General features: G+C 35.5%; 1 protein-coding gene across 9 annotated transcripts in view; it reads right to left on the bottom strand.

Moving 5' to 3' along the window:
- The window catches only part of SLC4A10 (solute carrier family 4 member 10), a 312,233-nt gene that overhangs the window by 5,666 nt on the left and 291,509 nt on the right, over positions 1–15,058 (bottom strand). For 5 of the 9 annotated variants that reach the window (XM_067741735.1, XM_067741734.1, XM_067741739.1 and 2 more), the window contains 4 exons: positions 14,033–14,206; positions 13,130–13,252; positions 5,051–5,118; positions 2,415–2,531 (listed from right to left, as the gene is read on the bottom strand). In XM_067741735.1, coding sequence (XP_067597836.1) covers positions 2,415–2,531; positions 5,051–5,118; positions 13,130–13,252; positions 14,033–14,206 — 482 coding nt within the window. Of the gene's footprint in view, positions 1–1,538; positions 1,578–2,414; positions 2,532–5,050; positions 5,119–13,129; positions 13,253–14,032; positions 14,223–15,058 lie in introns of those variants that run through there. The other 4 variants (XM_067741737.1, XM_067741736.1, XM_067741740.1 and 1 more) reach the window with 4 other exon arrangements.

Consider the following 15,058-nt stretch of genomic DNA (forward strand, 5'->3'; position numbering starts at 1 on the left):
TGGAAACCACATTCTTTCTGCCAGTTTCCTCTGTTATGAAGAAGAAAGACTAACAGAGAGATATTTTTCACGTGGAAAGCTAGATTTTATCACACTTAAAAGTAAAGAAAACTGGGTAAACTTTCATTCCACAATAGTTTTGAATCTCATGTTAGTGGGAACATAGGTTCAAAGAATAAGAAAAAGGTGGTTATATGAAAATATAAAGGGTGATCTATTTAAAATTGCATCTGCTTTTAGGCACACTACATTGTTCACTAGAATTAGTCTACTGTGAGAAGTAATCTGACACATATTTTAAACAATTGAGTTTTTCTGGTGAAAAGCATCACTTGACTTATTTATTTTAAGGAGTACCTAAAATATCATGACATAAAACTGTTGCTTGAACCAAAGAAAAATAGAGAAAGAGTTTTCACTATGGATCTGTAGAGTACAGGAAGAAAAGCAATCTCTAAGTCTGATTGTCTCAAATTCTACACATATTCCCATGGCTGGCATTTTATTTTGAGCTCGTAAACCTAGAGTTCACATTTTTAAAAATCAGAGACATGCCATATTTTTAATGAGAAAGGGTCCACAAGCATATATTTCAATAGGTTTGAGAAACTGCCCTTCTCATGACTGATTTTCTTCCAAGACGTCTAGCAAATCAGAGCTACTGTGAGGATGACTCTATCAGACTGTGGCAGGGATCTTTGGGAAAAGAAGACAAAGCACGTTTTAGAATAAAATATTACTTCTGCTTGAGCCAAGCAAAGAAATACATGAAGATTTTAAAGCCTTGTTAAAAGACAGAAAATATCAACCAAAAGTCTTTGAGAGAGCCTGTTGAGTAACTTACATTAACCTCCTTTTGGAGCAAGTGGTGGAGGTATTCGAAGGAGAGAAAGAGAGGTAGAGGGGGAGAAGAGGGAGAAGGAGAGAAAGAGAGAGAGAACATGAAGTAATCCCCCAGCTTTATGGGGTGAAGACTCCTAGACTCTCTGCACATCCACTGCTGGTGTTGTTTATGCTGTTTAAGATAGATATGACACTGAAGCAGCATGCCATTTTGGGGTGACAAAATCCATCAATAAGAGATATCCTCGTCTAATATCGCCTCTTTTTCTAACCCATGTTTCCAGATAGTTCTCATGAAGATAAAGCTTGCAGTTTTGGAAGCATGCTGGTGCGTAAATGGAAGTTCCCAGCTTTGCAATTTCTTAATTCAAGGGATAAATTTTCTTTATCAAATATAGAAATTTGATGTTATTATTAAATACAGTTCTAAGAGGTTTGTTGATTTATATATGATGCATTTGTATAAGTCATGTGGGGAAAAATGTTTACTCAAGTTTCAAACCCTCTTAAAGAGCTGAGTGGTTATAGGAACACTGTAAACACTCAATGTGACACTGGATCTAAACCCAAGACTCTCCACGCCTTTTGCCTCCCCAAAACTCACACAAAGAACATAGGCTGACCAGGTTTCTAGAAGACACCATTTAACAAAAGGAAATGCAACCAAGGAATAGGTTTGAGGGAAAGGGTCTTACCTTTGGGGAATCAGCTTCTAGAGTGATTAGGAAGGGGAGCTTATGACAAAAATGTAATATAAAAATTAAGTAGAAAAAGTTAATTTAAGGTCATGAAAATAAAGGAAATTAATAATTAAACACCGTCCCAAATCCCTCAATCACTCTTTAATAAGAAGAAATATCGGCATAATACAGAGATTTTCTTCAGATCAACATCTAAGAAGACTGGATGGTTTGAACTCTTATTTATAAATTCTGGAAAATGCAGTTGGAAATCCTGCGATGACTCTTGATATTTAAGGACACACTCTTCCCACCTCATGCATTTAAAACTATCATCCACAACTGCAGGAGTTGTTTGTAATGTTTGCATACAGAGAAGAAAAAGTGGATAAAACTTTCTGGAACTGAAAGTTTTGGGGTAAAAAGGTTAGGGAAGGTTTTTCAGGGGGTTGGAATAAGGGACTGGAAATAATCTAAATACAAAATTACCATTGCATGTGCCATATGGGTTTTACAAAGGACAACAGGAGAATGAAAAACATGGTCAGACATCTAAGGGGGTCCTGAGAAGAGGGTGATGAGGGAATACACTAAAATCCTACTGCAAAAGAGTATGCTAAAATGAATGTCCAAAAATGTCCTGCATTGGGACTCATTTATAGCACCATTTCTCCCCACTGTCATAGTTTTGGAGTGAGCTTTTAATTTGAAAGGGAGATGTTGAAAACATACCAACAAATGTGATAATTGCGATTTCTATCCACTTTTTAAAAGAATTTTCTGAAAGATTTTAGATCTAAGTTCAATGGAAACCAATGCTATTCTTTTAACGGATTCATGTCATTAAATGACTGGGATCATTATAAATTCACATTATTTTAGAATTCAAACCTTTTAGAAGGAAAGCTTGACTCCTTATCTTTTGAGTTATCGGCAGTAATCAGAAGGTTCCTCCACAAGGCAGTCTTTGACATTTCATCAGAAATATTGATCACAGATGGATCATCTCTAGATAGGAGTTTACCCAAAATGAAACAATAAACATTAAATAAGAAACTGCAGTTATCTAGCGATAGACACTAAATATAGGACAGTCTTATGCCTCTGTACAGTATTTTTGATAATTAAAAATTAAGTATTAAATAGTTCTCTCTCCAAAAATTATGAAGAATAAAAATCTAAATGAAAGATTCTAGTTATATAGAAACTGGTTTGGGGTACAGTTTTCCTAATCCATTTCAAATGACAGAGTTTAGGTTCTGCATGTTCATTGCTGGGCCTCTTGCCTCTACATTCATAGCCCAGCAGAACTCTTCACCCCTCTGCTCAGACTCGACAGTGGCTCCCACCCACTCAAAGTAAAAGCCCAGTGGATGGGCTGTAAGGCCCTGTCCCTACCCTTACCCTCTAACTTCACCTTCTGCTATTACACCCCTGGCTCCTTCCTCTCCAGCCACAATGCAATGGCCTCCTGACTGTCCTGGGACACTACAGGCTTTCTGCTCCCTCAGGGCCTTGTACTTGCTCTTCCCTCTGCCTATAACATTCCTTTATGTGGTATAACCCTTTCCTTCCTTAGTTCAAATGTCACCTGCTCAGATAGGCCTTTGCTGACTGCTCCATTTAAAATTTCTGTTTCCATCGTCTCATAGCAACCTCATCCCTCTTTTTTGCTTTAAGATTTTGTTGCACTTTTCACCATTTGAAATACTGTATTACATGACTTGTTCATTTGTTTATTTCCTGTCTCCCCCCACCTCTACTCTACTTGAATGTCAGCTTCATGAGAACAAGGATTCTTGCCCATTGGTCCACTGCTGTTCCCCCACGACCTAGACAGAGCCTGGCACTTGGTATCCACTCAATAAATATTCATTGAATAAATGAAGGCAGCCTGTGTACTTGACAGAGGTTTTTCCAAATGACTGGGGGAGTCTGTAATATCAGGGCCTGTACTATGCTGCATGCAGTTTTTACATTTTAAAACTGCACCAATTATAGGTGCCATTTAGAACTCTCTAAAACATTCCCAGGGCTAGAAAGGCAACCAAATATCAACAGAGATAAAACACAGGCCGAGTCGAAGAAAGTTTCATTGGGTGAGAGATCAGCGCTCTTCTTACCACACGTAAAAAAAGATTCTCTGCTGTGGAAAAAGTCATGTTCTACAGAAATTCTAAGCTGACCTCACATGCCGCTCATTGTGGACATTCACAAGAGGGCAACAAATTCAATTTTTAAGAGGAACACTGAGAGTCTGAAGCAAAACAGGTCTCACAGGCGCCTTCCTTGCCCAATCTGGACATGTGTTCTTTAATACCTCTAATTCATCCAGCCCTTGGTAACTCAAAGCATGAAATCAACTAGTTTCCAAAAGAGTGTCATGTAGAATATAAGTTTTTCATGATATTATGTGAAAAAGACTCTTGCGAGCAAAAGAGTTTAGAAAATGCTGGATACAACAAAGTTAAACTTTTTTTTTTAATGCCAGTACTAGAGTCTTTAATGTGCCAATGTGCATTATGAATCTCTAAATTAAAATGTGGTATGGAACATTTTTCAGACTAATTAAACCACAAAATCCTTTTAAGAGGGGTACCACAAGGGACTAGGTAGATTTCTATAGAATACAGTTGGGAATACGCTGATTCAACTAAACAATCAACAGGATTTTAAAATTTAAATATTGTAAAAAAAAAAACAACAAGAAAGAGAGAGAGAAAGAAAGGAAAAATGCCTTCTAGACTTGTGCTCACTCTTAAGTGGTAGATGATAATTATATTTTTTTAATCTAGGGAATATGGTCTTACAGTCAGACCCTGAAGATCCACTCCTATTTTTTAACTCTATGAAAAATCTCCTCAGACAAACGTCTTCTATGCTCTTTTACTGGTATGGCCCTATATTATCCTTAAGCACTTTGAGATCATATATATAATTTTTTGCCCAATACTTTCAAAAGTTTTATTATAACTTAGAGGAGTCTGCTTTTTTTCTCTTTTTGCTCTTTGTGCATAAAGAAGATTAGCACAATCTTCTTTATGGAGAGTGACATAAATATTTCCTAAAACGGCTGGTATCCCTGAATCCTTCAATTCAGGAAATGGCTTATCTCTTTGGAAGTGTCTTTTTGAAGGGGTCAACGCTGTTTTTCCCCGAGTTCATTTACATGTGATGAATTCAATAAATACCTAGCTCATTTATCCCAGAATTAAATCTTGACCTGTCTTCAGGTACTACTTTCACAGAAGATGAAAGAGAGCTTTCGTATTCATTATAAAAGAGGAGAAGACTTCAGACAACAGCTCCCTGCCTCGCTTCATTTTAAGCAACTTGGCTATAGTCAGCATCTAGTGGCAGAACTTAGTACTGGGACAGGGTAATCTAACACCTAGTTTCAGTTCTTTCTACTCTAACATAACGTCAACAAGCCTCTACAGTAATCCACACATACGAAATTCTTCAGTAGAGTGTATAACAACACATTCCAGTACTCATATTGGTGTGTTCTTACATTTATATCTTACCTATAGTGCCCCTCCAATGGGAGTTGTACTGTGCCCTCATCTTCCATAGCCAGCATACTTTGTTCTTCCTGGCAAGATAAGTGTAAAATATACAAAGTGAACCTGATGAGTCTCCACTTTACATTAAAGAAGAAACAGAGATTAATGGTTCACTATCTCATTAACCTCAGAACCTTCCACTTTGTTTGCATTTATTAATGCTAGCACAGGTCTTTTCAATAAAGCATCAGCTACCGAGAACATAAGTAATTAATGAGTCTTACACCACATTAATGCTAACAATAACCTCCCTCATGTCACTCAATGTAAAACATGGTTATTTTCCAAGAAGATTTTTTTTTTAAAATAATCTAAATTTTACAAGGACAAACATATGGGTAATGTAATCGTTTTCATTGTTGAAATTACATTCCCAGAATGCTCTGTTAGAAAGGAACGAGAGATGTATTTAGGGCAGTGGTTTTCAAACTTTAGTTTATATCAGAATCACCTGGAGGGGTTATTAAAAATACAGATTACTGGGCCGCACCTCCAGAGTCTGATTCTGTCGGTTTGGAGCAGGGCCCAAGTAACACATCTAACAAGTTTCCAGGTGATGCTGATTATGCTGGTCCGAAGACAGTACTTTGAGACTTGGAAATAGACAGTAGAAGGTATCTTTCTCTATGGACCAAAACACAGGAGTGCTTTCCACTTAGACTCCTCGTAAGCTTTTGTTTTAGGTCTCAGATTTCTTCTTACAATGACAATATTCCACCCTCCCCCAAAGGATGGTAATGCTTCATACATTCATTTCTTCATATATAATGTTTTAAGAGTATATCTTTGGGATGAAGATAATCTTATGTAGCACTGACATGTCCTGGTTTAGTTTTCAATAATGTTATAGTTAACCTTTTTCCATGTACCAAAATATAAACAGAGTTATCTCCAGATTATAGCTCCTATTTAATGCATTTATTTTCAAGTGGGTCAATTAGGAATGTTCAAGTTTAGAGAACTATTTGGGGCCATTTAAAAATGTTAGAATTATTGGCTCTAGCTCCAGAACTGGAATTTTAAGTTGTGTAGAGATGAAGAGCTAGGTGACTTTCCTGACCAAATGGGAACTGAAGACAGAAAACAGGGAAGGCCCTGGAGCCTCATTGCTTTCCCTCTTTCAGTAGCTTAGCAGTAGCTTGGCTGGTCTAAAGCAGGTTCCAGAAACACATGACCTTTGGCTGATGTCATTATTCCTGGCATGCAAGACTGTTCCTAGGGTCCTCAACTTGCATGCTGCCTAGTCTAAAGAACCATTGCCATATTTCTTGTTACTTAAAGAAACAGTGTTTTCTACAGTCTCTTCAGCTAACCTATGAATATATAACGTAATGTGTGGGCAGGTCTCGTTTTTACTCTTGAAGTGCTCTCCCTACACATCCAACCTGTGACTAAGGCAAGCTCCCCTCTGCTGGGACCTTAGCCATGCTGCATACAGAAAAGCTATGCTCAGCCTATGCTGTGAATAATGGAGAGGCCAGGGGACTGTATGAGATCTGCCACTTCTCTGCTTATAAACTACACCCCCCCGCCCAAACACAGTGTTATATTTATACTCTGCGGTGTTATGGGCATGTGTCTGTTACCCCTTTGCATTACAGGAATTCATTCTATTCTCTTTCCCTGTTACTTTTCAAGGAAAATTTTTCTTTTAAGACCTCTCAGATGTACATTATTTCTTATGTATTATGCCTATTCACCATGTTATTTGGAGATACCATTAGTACTAATTCATGGTGAGTAGACAGTATCATTGGTTTGAAATTAAGCATTAGAGCAGAGCTAATCTGTAGTCTAAAATGATGCATGCCTTGCAAATGGGTTAGTCTCTATATATGGAAATAATACATGTGCCATATTAATTTATATGCACATCATTGAGGCCATGGGCAGAATGTACGTATCCTTTCAGGAAGAAAAGGTTATCTTAATGCACATGGAGGAACATAAAGAGAAAATATTCAGCAACCCCAAACACTATTTAAGTAAAACCAAATACAAACAAAATGTAATTCTTTCCTTGGTTGTCCACTGAAAGGTAAGCTTGGTATGTAGTATCTTTTCTGACCAACTTGGAATAAAATGTCAAGAAGTCAGGTAGAAAAGGTTTAATAAAGAGTAAAATTCTAAAAAAGCCATCAGTGCTTAGGTTACCTGGCAGCAGAAAACTAAGGCTCGAGATTCAATCTAACAGCAAAAAATTGGACCAAAGCTTTGGGAACAATTTTGGTTTTTTCCTCAGATGATTTTCCACTTTTCTCTCAAATTGCTTTCAATAATTATTTTGCACTCTGTGGCTTGTTAGCATGTGTGGGCTTTATACTAGTCATAATTCTATCCAAACAAAAACTCATCACCTCTAAAGATAGCATTTCCAAGCCATGCTTATCTGAAGAGAAGGGTGGCAGAGCAGCCGCTGCCTTCAGTGCCAGAAGGAAGCTGGGTGGGCCCCAGAGCTCGGGGATAGAGGGCCGGCTGCATCCTAGGCAGCACTGTGAGGAAGCCAAAAATTGAGACTTTCTGGGGAGGAGCAGTCAAACCAGGCACCAGCCGTCATGACAATCACAACCTAGTTTATCTCAATCATACAGGAAAAGAGAGAGAAAGCAAAAAAGCTTACTGGGTATCCTTCACTTTATAAGTCTGAAGTATCCTAAAATGAGTTCCATTCAGCATTTCATTTACACAGTGTCCATCAAAAAATATGCTGAGCTCTACAACATGGAGATTTTACAAAGGATGATGATCAAAATTTTCCCAAGAGCACCTGAGGGGTTTTGCCAATTTGACTAGAGGAATGTCCATATTCTGATTTGAACACCATCTTTTAATTGAGAGGGCCAAAGCATTGTTCGGATACTACATAAGTGAAGGACAGTTAATGCTATATCCAGTAAAAGGCAGAAAAGTAGAGGCTTAAAAAAAAATGTATTCAATAGCACTCAAATATTTACTGAGCATGTATTATGTGCTAGGCACACAGTGAATAAAAAGAATAATCCAGGAGCTATTCATGAATCCATTCAGCAAATACGTATTAAGCATGATCTTCAAGACAGGTAATCTGCTAGGTACTGGGTATACAACAATGAAAAGAAAGCCATAAACTCTACTCTCAGAGGATGAGAAGGATAGGACCAGAGGCAGTGGTATCTGGGCCAGTCTTATCTGATCAGTTTGGTAATAGAAAGGAAGAAATTTAGGTGGGAAGATACAATATGGGTCAAGGATAAAAGGTAGGAATAAATAGGACATGTTTGCACGACAATGAACAACTAGCCTGGTTGGGGCCAAAGGCCTGTGCTGAGTAGAAAAGGAAAATAAAATCAGGGTTAAATCGTGGTGTGTTTTGATGAATACGATCTTATATATAAAATTACATCATGAATCTGAATTATAGTTTGTGACAGTGTAAAAGATACAATTCATATATTATGATACCTAACAAATGCTCTACCTAATGAAATAGGTAACATCTGTCACTGTATCTATTTCTCATGTAAAGTCTGTATCTGTGTAGGAGCCCTCAAATAGCTCAAAGTACAAACAACAGCAGCACAGAGCCAATGTTCATAAAGATGTCTATCGTATTAGAGAGAGATAACATTCAGCAGTTTTAGAATTCATAGATCTTAAAAAACGGAAGGGACTTCAGAAATCAAGTTTAACCCCTTTATTTTTACCCAAGAAGACAACAGGGCCTACAGAACCTAAGAAGTGTTTGATCATTTCCTTCCCCAATTACTAATAGAATAGATAATGCTACAAGCATCACACACACACACACACACACACACACACACATATACATACACACTTATAATAATTTGTAAACCATAAAATGTTATATTTATAAGAGGTATTCCTTAAAATTTCCAATATGTAGAAGAGCCAATACATACGACAACTCACTTTAACAATGAAAACTGAAAAGAAAAAATACGGAGGAGAAGTAGTCTATACAGAATTCATGGATGCAACATGTTTTTTCATCAGAATATTTGATTCAGTTTCTCTAATTGACTTATCTAAATTATTATAAAATACAATAATTCTTGGATTTAGAAGACTATATTCTGGTGAGGTAAAGTCTGTGGGTTTAGGAAAGGTCTTGCCTTAAATTTTAGCACACCTCAGAATCATCTGGAGGTCTTGTTAACACAGAATCTGGCCCTATCTCCAGAGTTTTAACTCAGTAGGTTTAGAATTCAGATTGTAACAAGTTGACAGGTGTTGGCTGATACAGCAGAGGTCATGGGACTACACTTTGAAAACCACTGCTTGAGGAAGAAGAATATGCTTGCCTTGCTCTAAGATTCAATTAGAAATAACATTTGCCTGTGCAATCATTAGGCCATGCTTCCCAAATCCACAACCAATTCTGATCTTTCTGAGCAGTAAGACACATTCTCTAATTTGTTTAATGGCACTTGTTTTTAGATTGCTTTTCCATCTTCTTGGCCTTGCTCATGAGACTGCTTCATACAGATCACAAGTCCCACTCGCCCCCCCTCCTTTTTTTCCCTACAGCATATATGTTAGAGTGAACCTCCCACAAACCAAGAAGTGTCAATATCATGATCACTGCACAGAGTTGAATTTCCAGGATTTATCTAACGTTAACCTCCTTCTCCCTCACCGAGGAGCAAACATTCTGCTGGGGCTTACTGCTTTAACAGCAGCTCTTTTGTCAAATGTGTACAATGTCCTAGAGAATACTGAAGTAGGAAGGAAAGCGTGTTGGTACTCTGAGCACATTTGGACATCCAGAATTTGATTCTGCAGTCTTCCCTTTACACAGAGCAATGTGCAAAATGTCAGGGTTCCAATATTCATTTCTATCCTGATTATAATCCTTTCTTTCTAAAAACTGAAGCATATGCATATGCATATGCATGAAGTACATGAAAATTTGGAACAGAAGCTCTGCGACCTTGGACTGGCCTGTGTAGCTATTTATTCTGCTTAACTCATTATTGAATTTTAAGGTCAAACTAATGTTTTCTCAGTGCCATAAGACCAGAAGTGGGCTACTGATAGTAAAACCTTGGATGATAAAGGTACAAGCTTGTAACTATCATCAAAAGGACAAGAGGTGAGACTATTTTAAATTCAAGTCTCAGGGAGCTGAGACATTTCTGCTCTTTACCATCTTTCCAGATCACAATCAAAGTTATGCAATTAATTTGAGTAATTGCAGAAATGCAACACTTTTTGAAGAACTTGTTCATTTACCATGTTAATATACAATCTCTTGGAAGACTGAGCCTTGGTATAAGATGCCAAGTAAGAAGATCACATCCTTCGGTGGAGACCATAGCCTCAAGCAAATGGAATACCGAGATCTGGGTGACCAAGTAGAAATTCAACCAGAATCCAAGTTTTAGTGTAATCCTTCTTAAATCTTCCAACTCTCTATACTGATCATATTCTTTTAATACTAATTCCAAGTTAGAAAGTTAATATCTTTAATTTAACTTTTCTCTCTACACTTCTCAGATGGAGAATTTTCTTTCTTTGCACTGGTCAGACTATATTTTAATGTTCAATTATGGATTATTTCTTGACTGTATTATTTGTTTACTTGTTTCTTTCCATGTACTGAGGATCACATTAAAGTATCATCATATTAATCTATTTGAGAATTTAAAGGTCTGTAAACCTGCCTGATTAATGTATTACAAGGCATTTTCCCTTACTTTTTCTCATACGCCGAACCGAAGGATACAGCTGTAACTTTGCCTCAATAAATCTTTAACCTCTTTTTGAATCCTTTTAGAAAACTTGAGTTCTAGGAATTTTGGTAATATTTAATTACTTCTAAAATCTTTATAACAATCAGAAAACAGTCAACACCCCATTGGCGTACAATGGGTTCATAATACAAAAAGGTTAGAAGCTCATTACATAGCATCTCTGCCTATCTGAAGTTAATAAATTCCAAAATGGACATATGGCACACATACATATAAGTACCATACATATGTAGCTATGTGAATGGTTCTGGGCAATGGAAACGGCAGATTCTAATACATTTATGATTACTGTCAAATTTGTTCTCTCCTATTTCACAGACATATAAAGGAAGAATCTGAAATTTTCTTTGAATGAAAAAAGGGAAGAATATTAAGCATAATATATTATATATACATATTATTTTTCTTTTTACAAAGTTTTAGAAGGGCAAGAATGTTCCACGGTATGGATATGGCCTAAGGAGAATGCTGTAAAAGGAATGATTGTATGCCTGGGGGTGTTGCTAGCTTATTCCTACAGAATTAGTCGAGATATTTGACAGGAAGTCAAAGCAGGAAAATAAAGCAAAATTACATTTGTAAGTTACTGCATCAGAATACTTAACATTCTCATTATCAGAAAGACTATGCGGAAGCTTGTGGTCAATGAGTTTTGTATTCAAAGTTGTCTTCCTTGGAATTTAAACCTTCTTAGAAATTGTTTTCAACCTGAATAAATTTTAATTATGTCAAGCATGGATACTTTAAGGCTTTAGTGTTTCTATATTCTTGTGTTTATTTATTTACATTTATCTTACACCAAATTCTGTCATATTCTTCTTGAACAGTACCTGAGGATGAGAGCATACCTTTACTAAAGCCCTAAAAACAAACAGAAATTATCCAAATATCTTAGTTAAAGCACTATTAAAAAAAAACTCTCATACTTAAATGAGAATATATCAACTTGGAAAAATAGTTAAAGCACTATTTTTAAAAAATTCTCATACTTAAGAATATATCAAACTTACAAAAATAAAGAAACATGATAATTTTATAATGACATTTTTAACATTATATAAGTATTGCTAGAAGTATGATACTAAGTATGACTTCTACAACATTTGGGAAAATTGAAATAGTCATATAGAATTAAGATACACCATTACGATCAATCTTTAAATGTGGAATCCGTTGTCGGTAATAGGACAACATGGAAAAGTGAAGAAATGCCAGACAGTCACATATTATGTAGACTTATCTGTAATCCATTAGACTCTGTGGCCTAATCTGGACTCATCTAATGGCTAAGTAAAACCTAAGACCATTGAAATGTTTGCAAACAAATTCCCCAAAGGAAAGAGGAATATACCTATGGTTTGAGAAAATACACCACAGGTAGGAAACTGAATACATTTACTGACTGCCGTATAGGAGAAGAAAAAATGGAGAGAATAATGCGTAAGTCTCACCAAGTATTTTCTTTCATATTTATTTCCAGTTACATGAAAATTTTATTCTTATATTTTACAATCTATGGACCCGATCATTCTGCTAAATGATGAACTTGTCATTTTTTTCATTTTTACTCTTTTTAGTTTTTACATACTTTAAAAATATTATGATTACTAGCCTTCAAAATAGACCCAGGCTTATACACTAATTTAAATAAGTCATAAAACTTAAAACCAATTGTTTTAACATATGAAACAGAATAGGATAAATCAGCAGTCTGTGAAAGTAATTAAATACCCAAAGTTTCTCTAACAACATTTACTCAAAGCACTTTGAAAGCAAATCAGATCAACGTGTTTTCCTCTTAAGTATTTCATCTATTTCAAGAATAACTAATTTAATCTTTTAATTAGAATTAGAATCTTTTTATTAAAACTTTGCTCCCTAGGAAAATACCAACAGTAATAATGTCTTTTTTTTTTCTTCTCACATATTCAACCAAAAAGCAATCATTGCATGACTATAATTTGGAAAAATTTAAGCATCAATAAGTTTCTGAAATCCTGAAGGGAGGAATCAGAAAAATAAACTTTGCAGTTATCAGGATAGTGAAGGACAAAGTATTTGCATATTTCATTAGGGTTTGGTTTACTCATGTAAGATTTGTCCTCTCTCTGTTCAAGTTCCAGCTTGATGATTTTAAACATCAATCTTCCAAAATAGTCCACCTGTGTTTGTTAGTAGTCACTATCTAAAGCTAAACACAAAAATTTAGCTTTGCAAAGAGCTATTACTGTGCAAGTGTTCCTTTTTCTTTTCTTTATAAGATACTGATTTTGCTCTGACTTACTTCTTTTTCAGCATCTTCTAGTTTCTTTTTCTTACTCTCAGGCATTAAATCATCCAACCAGCTGAGTTCCCGTTTGGTAAACAGCAAGTCCATCAACTTTCTTACAAATACCAGAGCTAACACCTGAAGTAAATAATAAAGCAGTTTAAAACAGGGAAAAAATATAAATGGAAGGTTTAGATTTGTTTGTTTTTTGGTACAAACAAGTCAACTTCAATTAGGGCTGACATTAAAGTGAAATCTGAAGATATGTGCGTATAAAAGATATTGAGTGTACTTTTGCTTCCTTCACTTCCTTTTCTTACCACATCTCCAGAATAATGGCTATCATTTTACCCATTATACAAGTCATTTAAAGAAGCAATGAAAAAAACTATATATTTGACTGTTTCCTTAAATACACATAGTTAATAGTTTACATTATTTTAAATGAACTTTAAATCATTATTACCTATGCTGATGATATTTTAAATTACTTATAGTAATTCAAGTTCATTTTATTTTTGAAGTATTTGAAACTGGTTTAAAATAGTTAATAAAATTTGATTTTATATACTCCAATAAAGATGTTAAAAAAATTTAATTTCAAAAATCCCCTTACATTTTCAAATTTGCTAGTATATCTGTAAAGTTAAATTTTGAAAGTTTACGTCTTCCACCCAACTTCAATTAATTCAAACTACTGCTAATATTCAGAATGATAGAGATGAAGCTAGTATGAATCACTGAAATTCATATATAATCTGAAACCCAATCTTAGTTACTAGTTTTAGTGGCTAAAGTTTATACCAAGATTTCCAAAAATTGTTCAAAATTATTCTATTGATCCAGTTTGTTCATGGATTTTCAAAGAGAGCAGAAAATCAGAGGAGGAGAAAAAGAGTTGAGTTAGAAGTTTCATACCATCATGGGAAAGACAATAGCAGCTCTTGAAACTTTTATTATCCACAAAAGGCCAAGGCAACTCATCTGAATAACTGTGAAGAGATGGACTTTTCGAAGTGGTACATGCCTTAGATATATAAAATCTGGTTGATGTTTTGCAGGCATCCAGAAGAGCTTTATTCTATCGAAGAACTAGAAGATAAACAGACTAAATTGCTTTTTACAGACAGCAATAGAAGTAGGATAAGTAAATGTATACTATGGTCCAATATATGGTAGATCACACTTAAGTTGACATCAGGACAATACTATTGTTAAGCGTACACTCTGAAATAATACAGTTTCAGTTTTATAATATCCCACATTTTCTTGAATATGGACACATGTTATAATTTAAAAGAGTTTAATAACATTAAAGCCAATGCTAAATGTTGCTCCCTCAGAGAGTATAGCCTTGAAAGAAAACATTATCATCATCCTCTTCATCATCACATCACAATTTCTTCTTTTACCTGCCCCTTAAGCACTAGGGTTTCCTGGACTCTTCTTTCCTGAATAGCTCATCCGTTCCCATTGTTTCAATTTTCACGTACTTGCTAAAGACTTTCAGACCTCAACTCTACTTCAGCTCTGTCTGTCTTGAGCTCTCAACCCACAACCAGCTGCTGAGTAGGATGTCCTGACCTCCTTAGTTTGACTCTGCTGTTTTGGCCTTGCCACTTTGATCCCCAACAAGGTTTCGGTGCTGTTTCTAAAAATACAAACATCTTAGTCATAAAGATTTAACCTAGATGAATTATTGTTAATAAAGTATTTTTCAGAGCAAATTTTAACTCCGTTTAATTTCTTGATCAAATTTGATCTTCAATCACATTTTACTTATCAACAAACTGTACCGCATGTTAGCTTTATTTTATGTGGATCATTTTGTTTAATTTTCTCAGGCCAAATTTTGCAGTTTTCAATATTTCCAACAAGAAGCGATGATTCAGAAAATGACAGTTTCAATCAGTCAGTTCTATATCATACCATTTCTACAGGAAT

Source organism: Pseudorca crassidens, chromosome 6 (genome assembly GCF_039906515.1).
Source record: "Pseudorca crassidens isolate mPseCra1 chromosome 6, mPseCra1.hap1, whole genome shotgun sequence".
NCBI lineage: Eukaryota > Metazoa > Chordata > Mammalia > Artiodactyla > Delphinidae > Pseudorca > Pseudorca crassidens.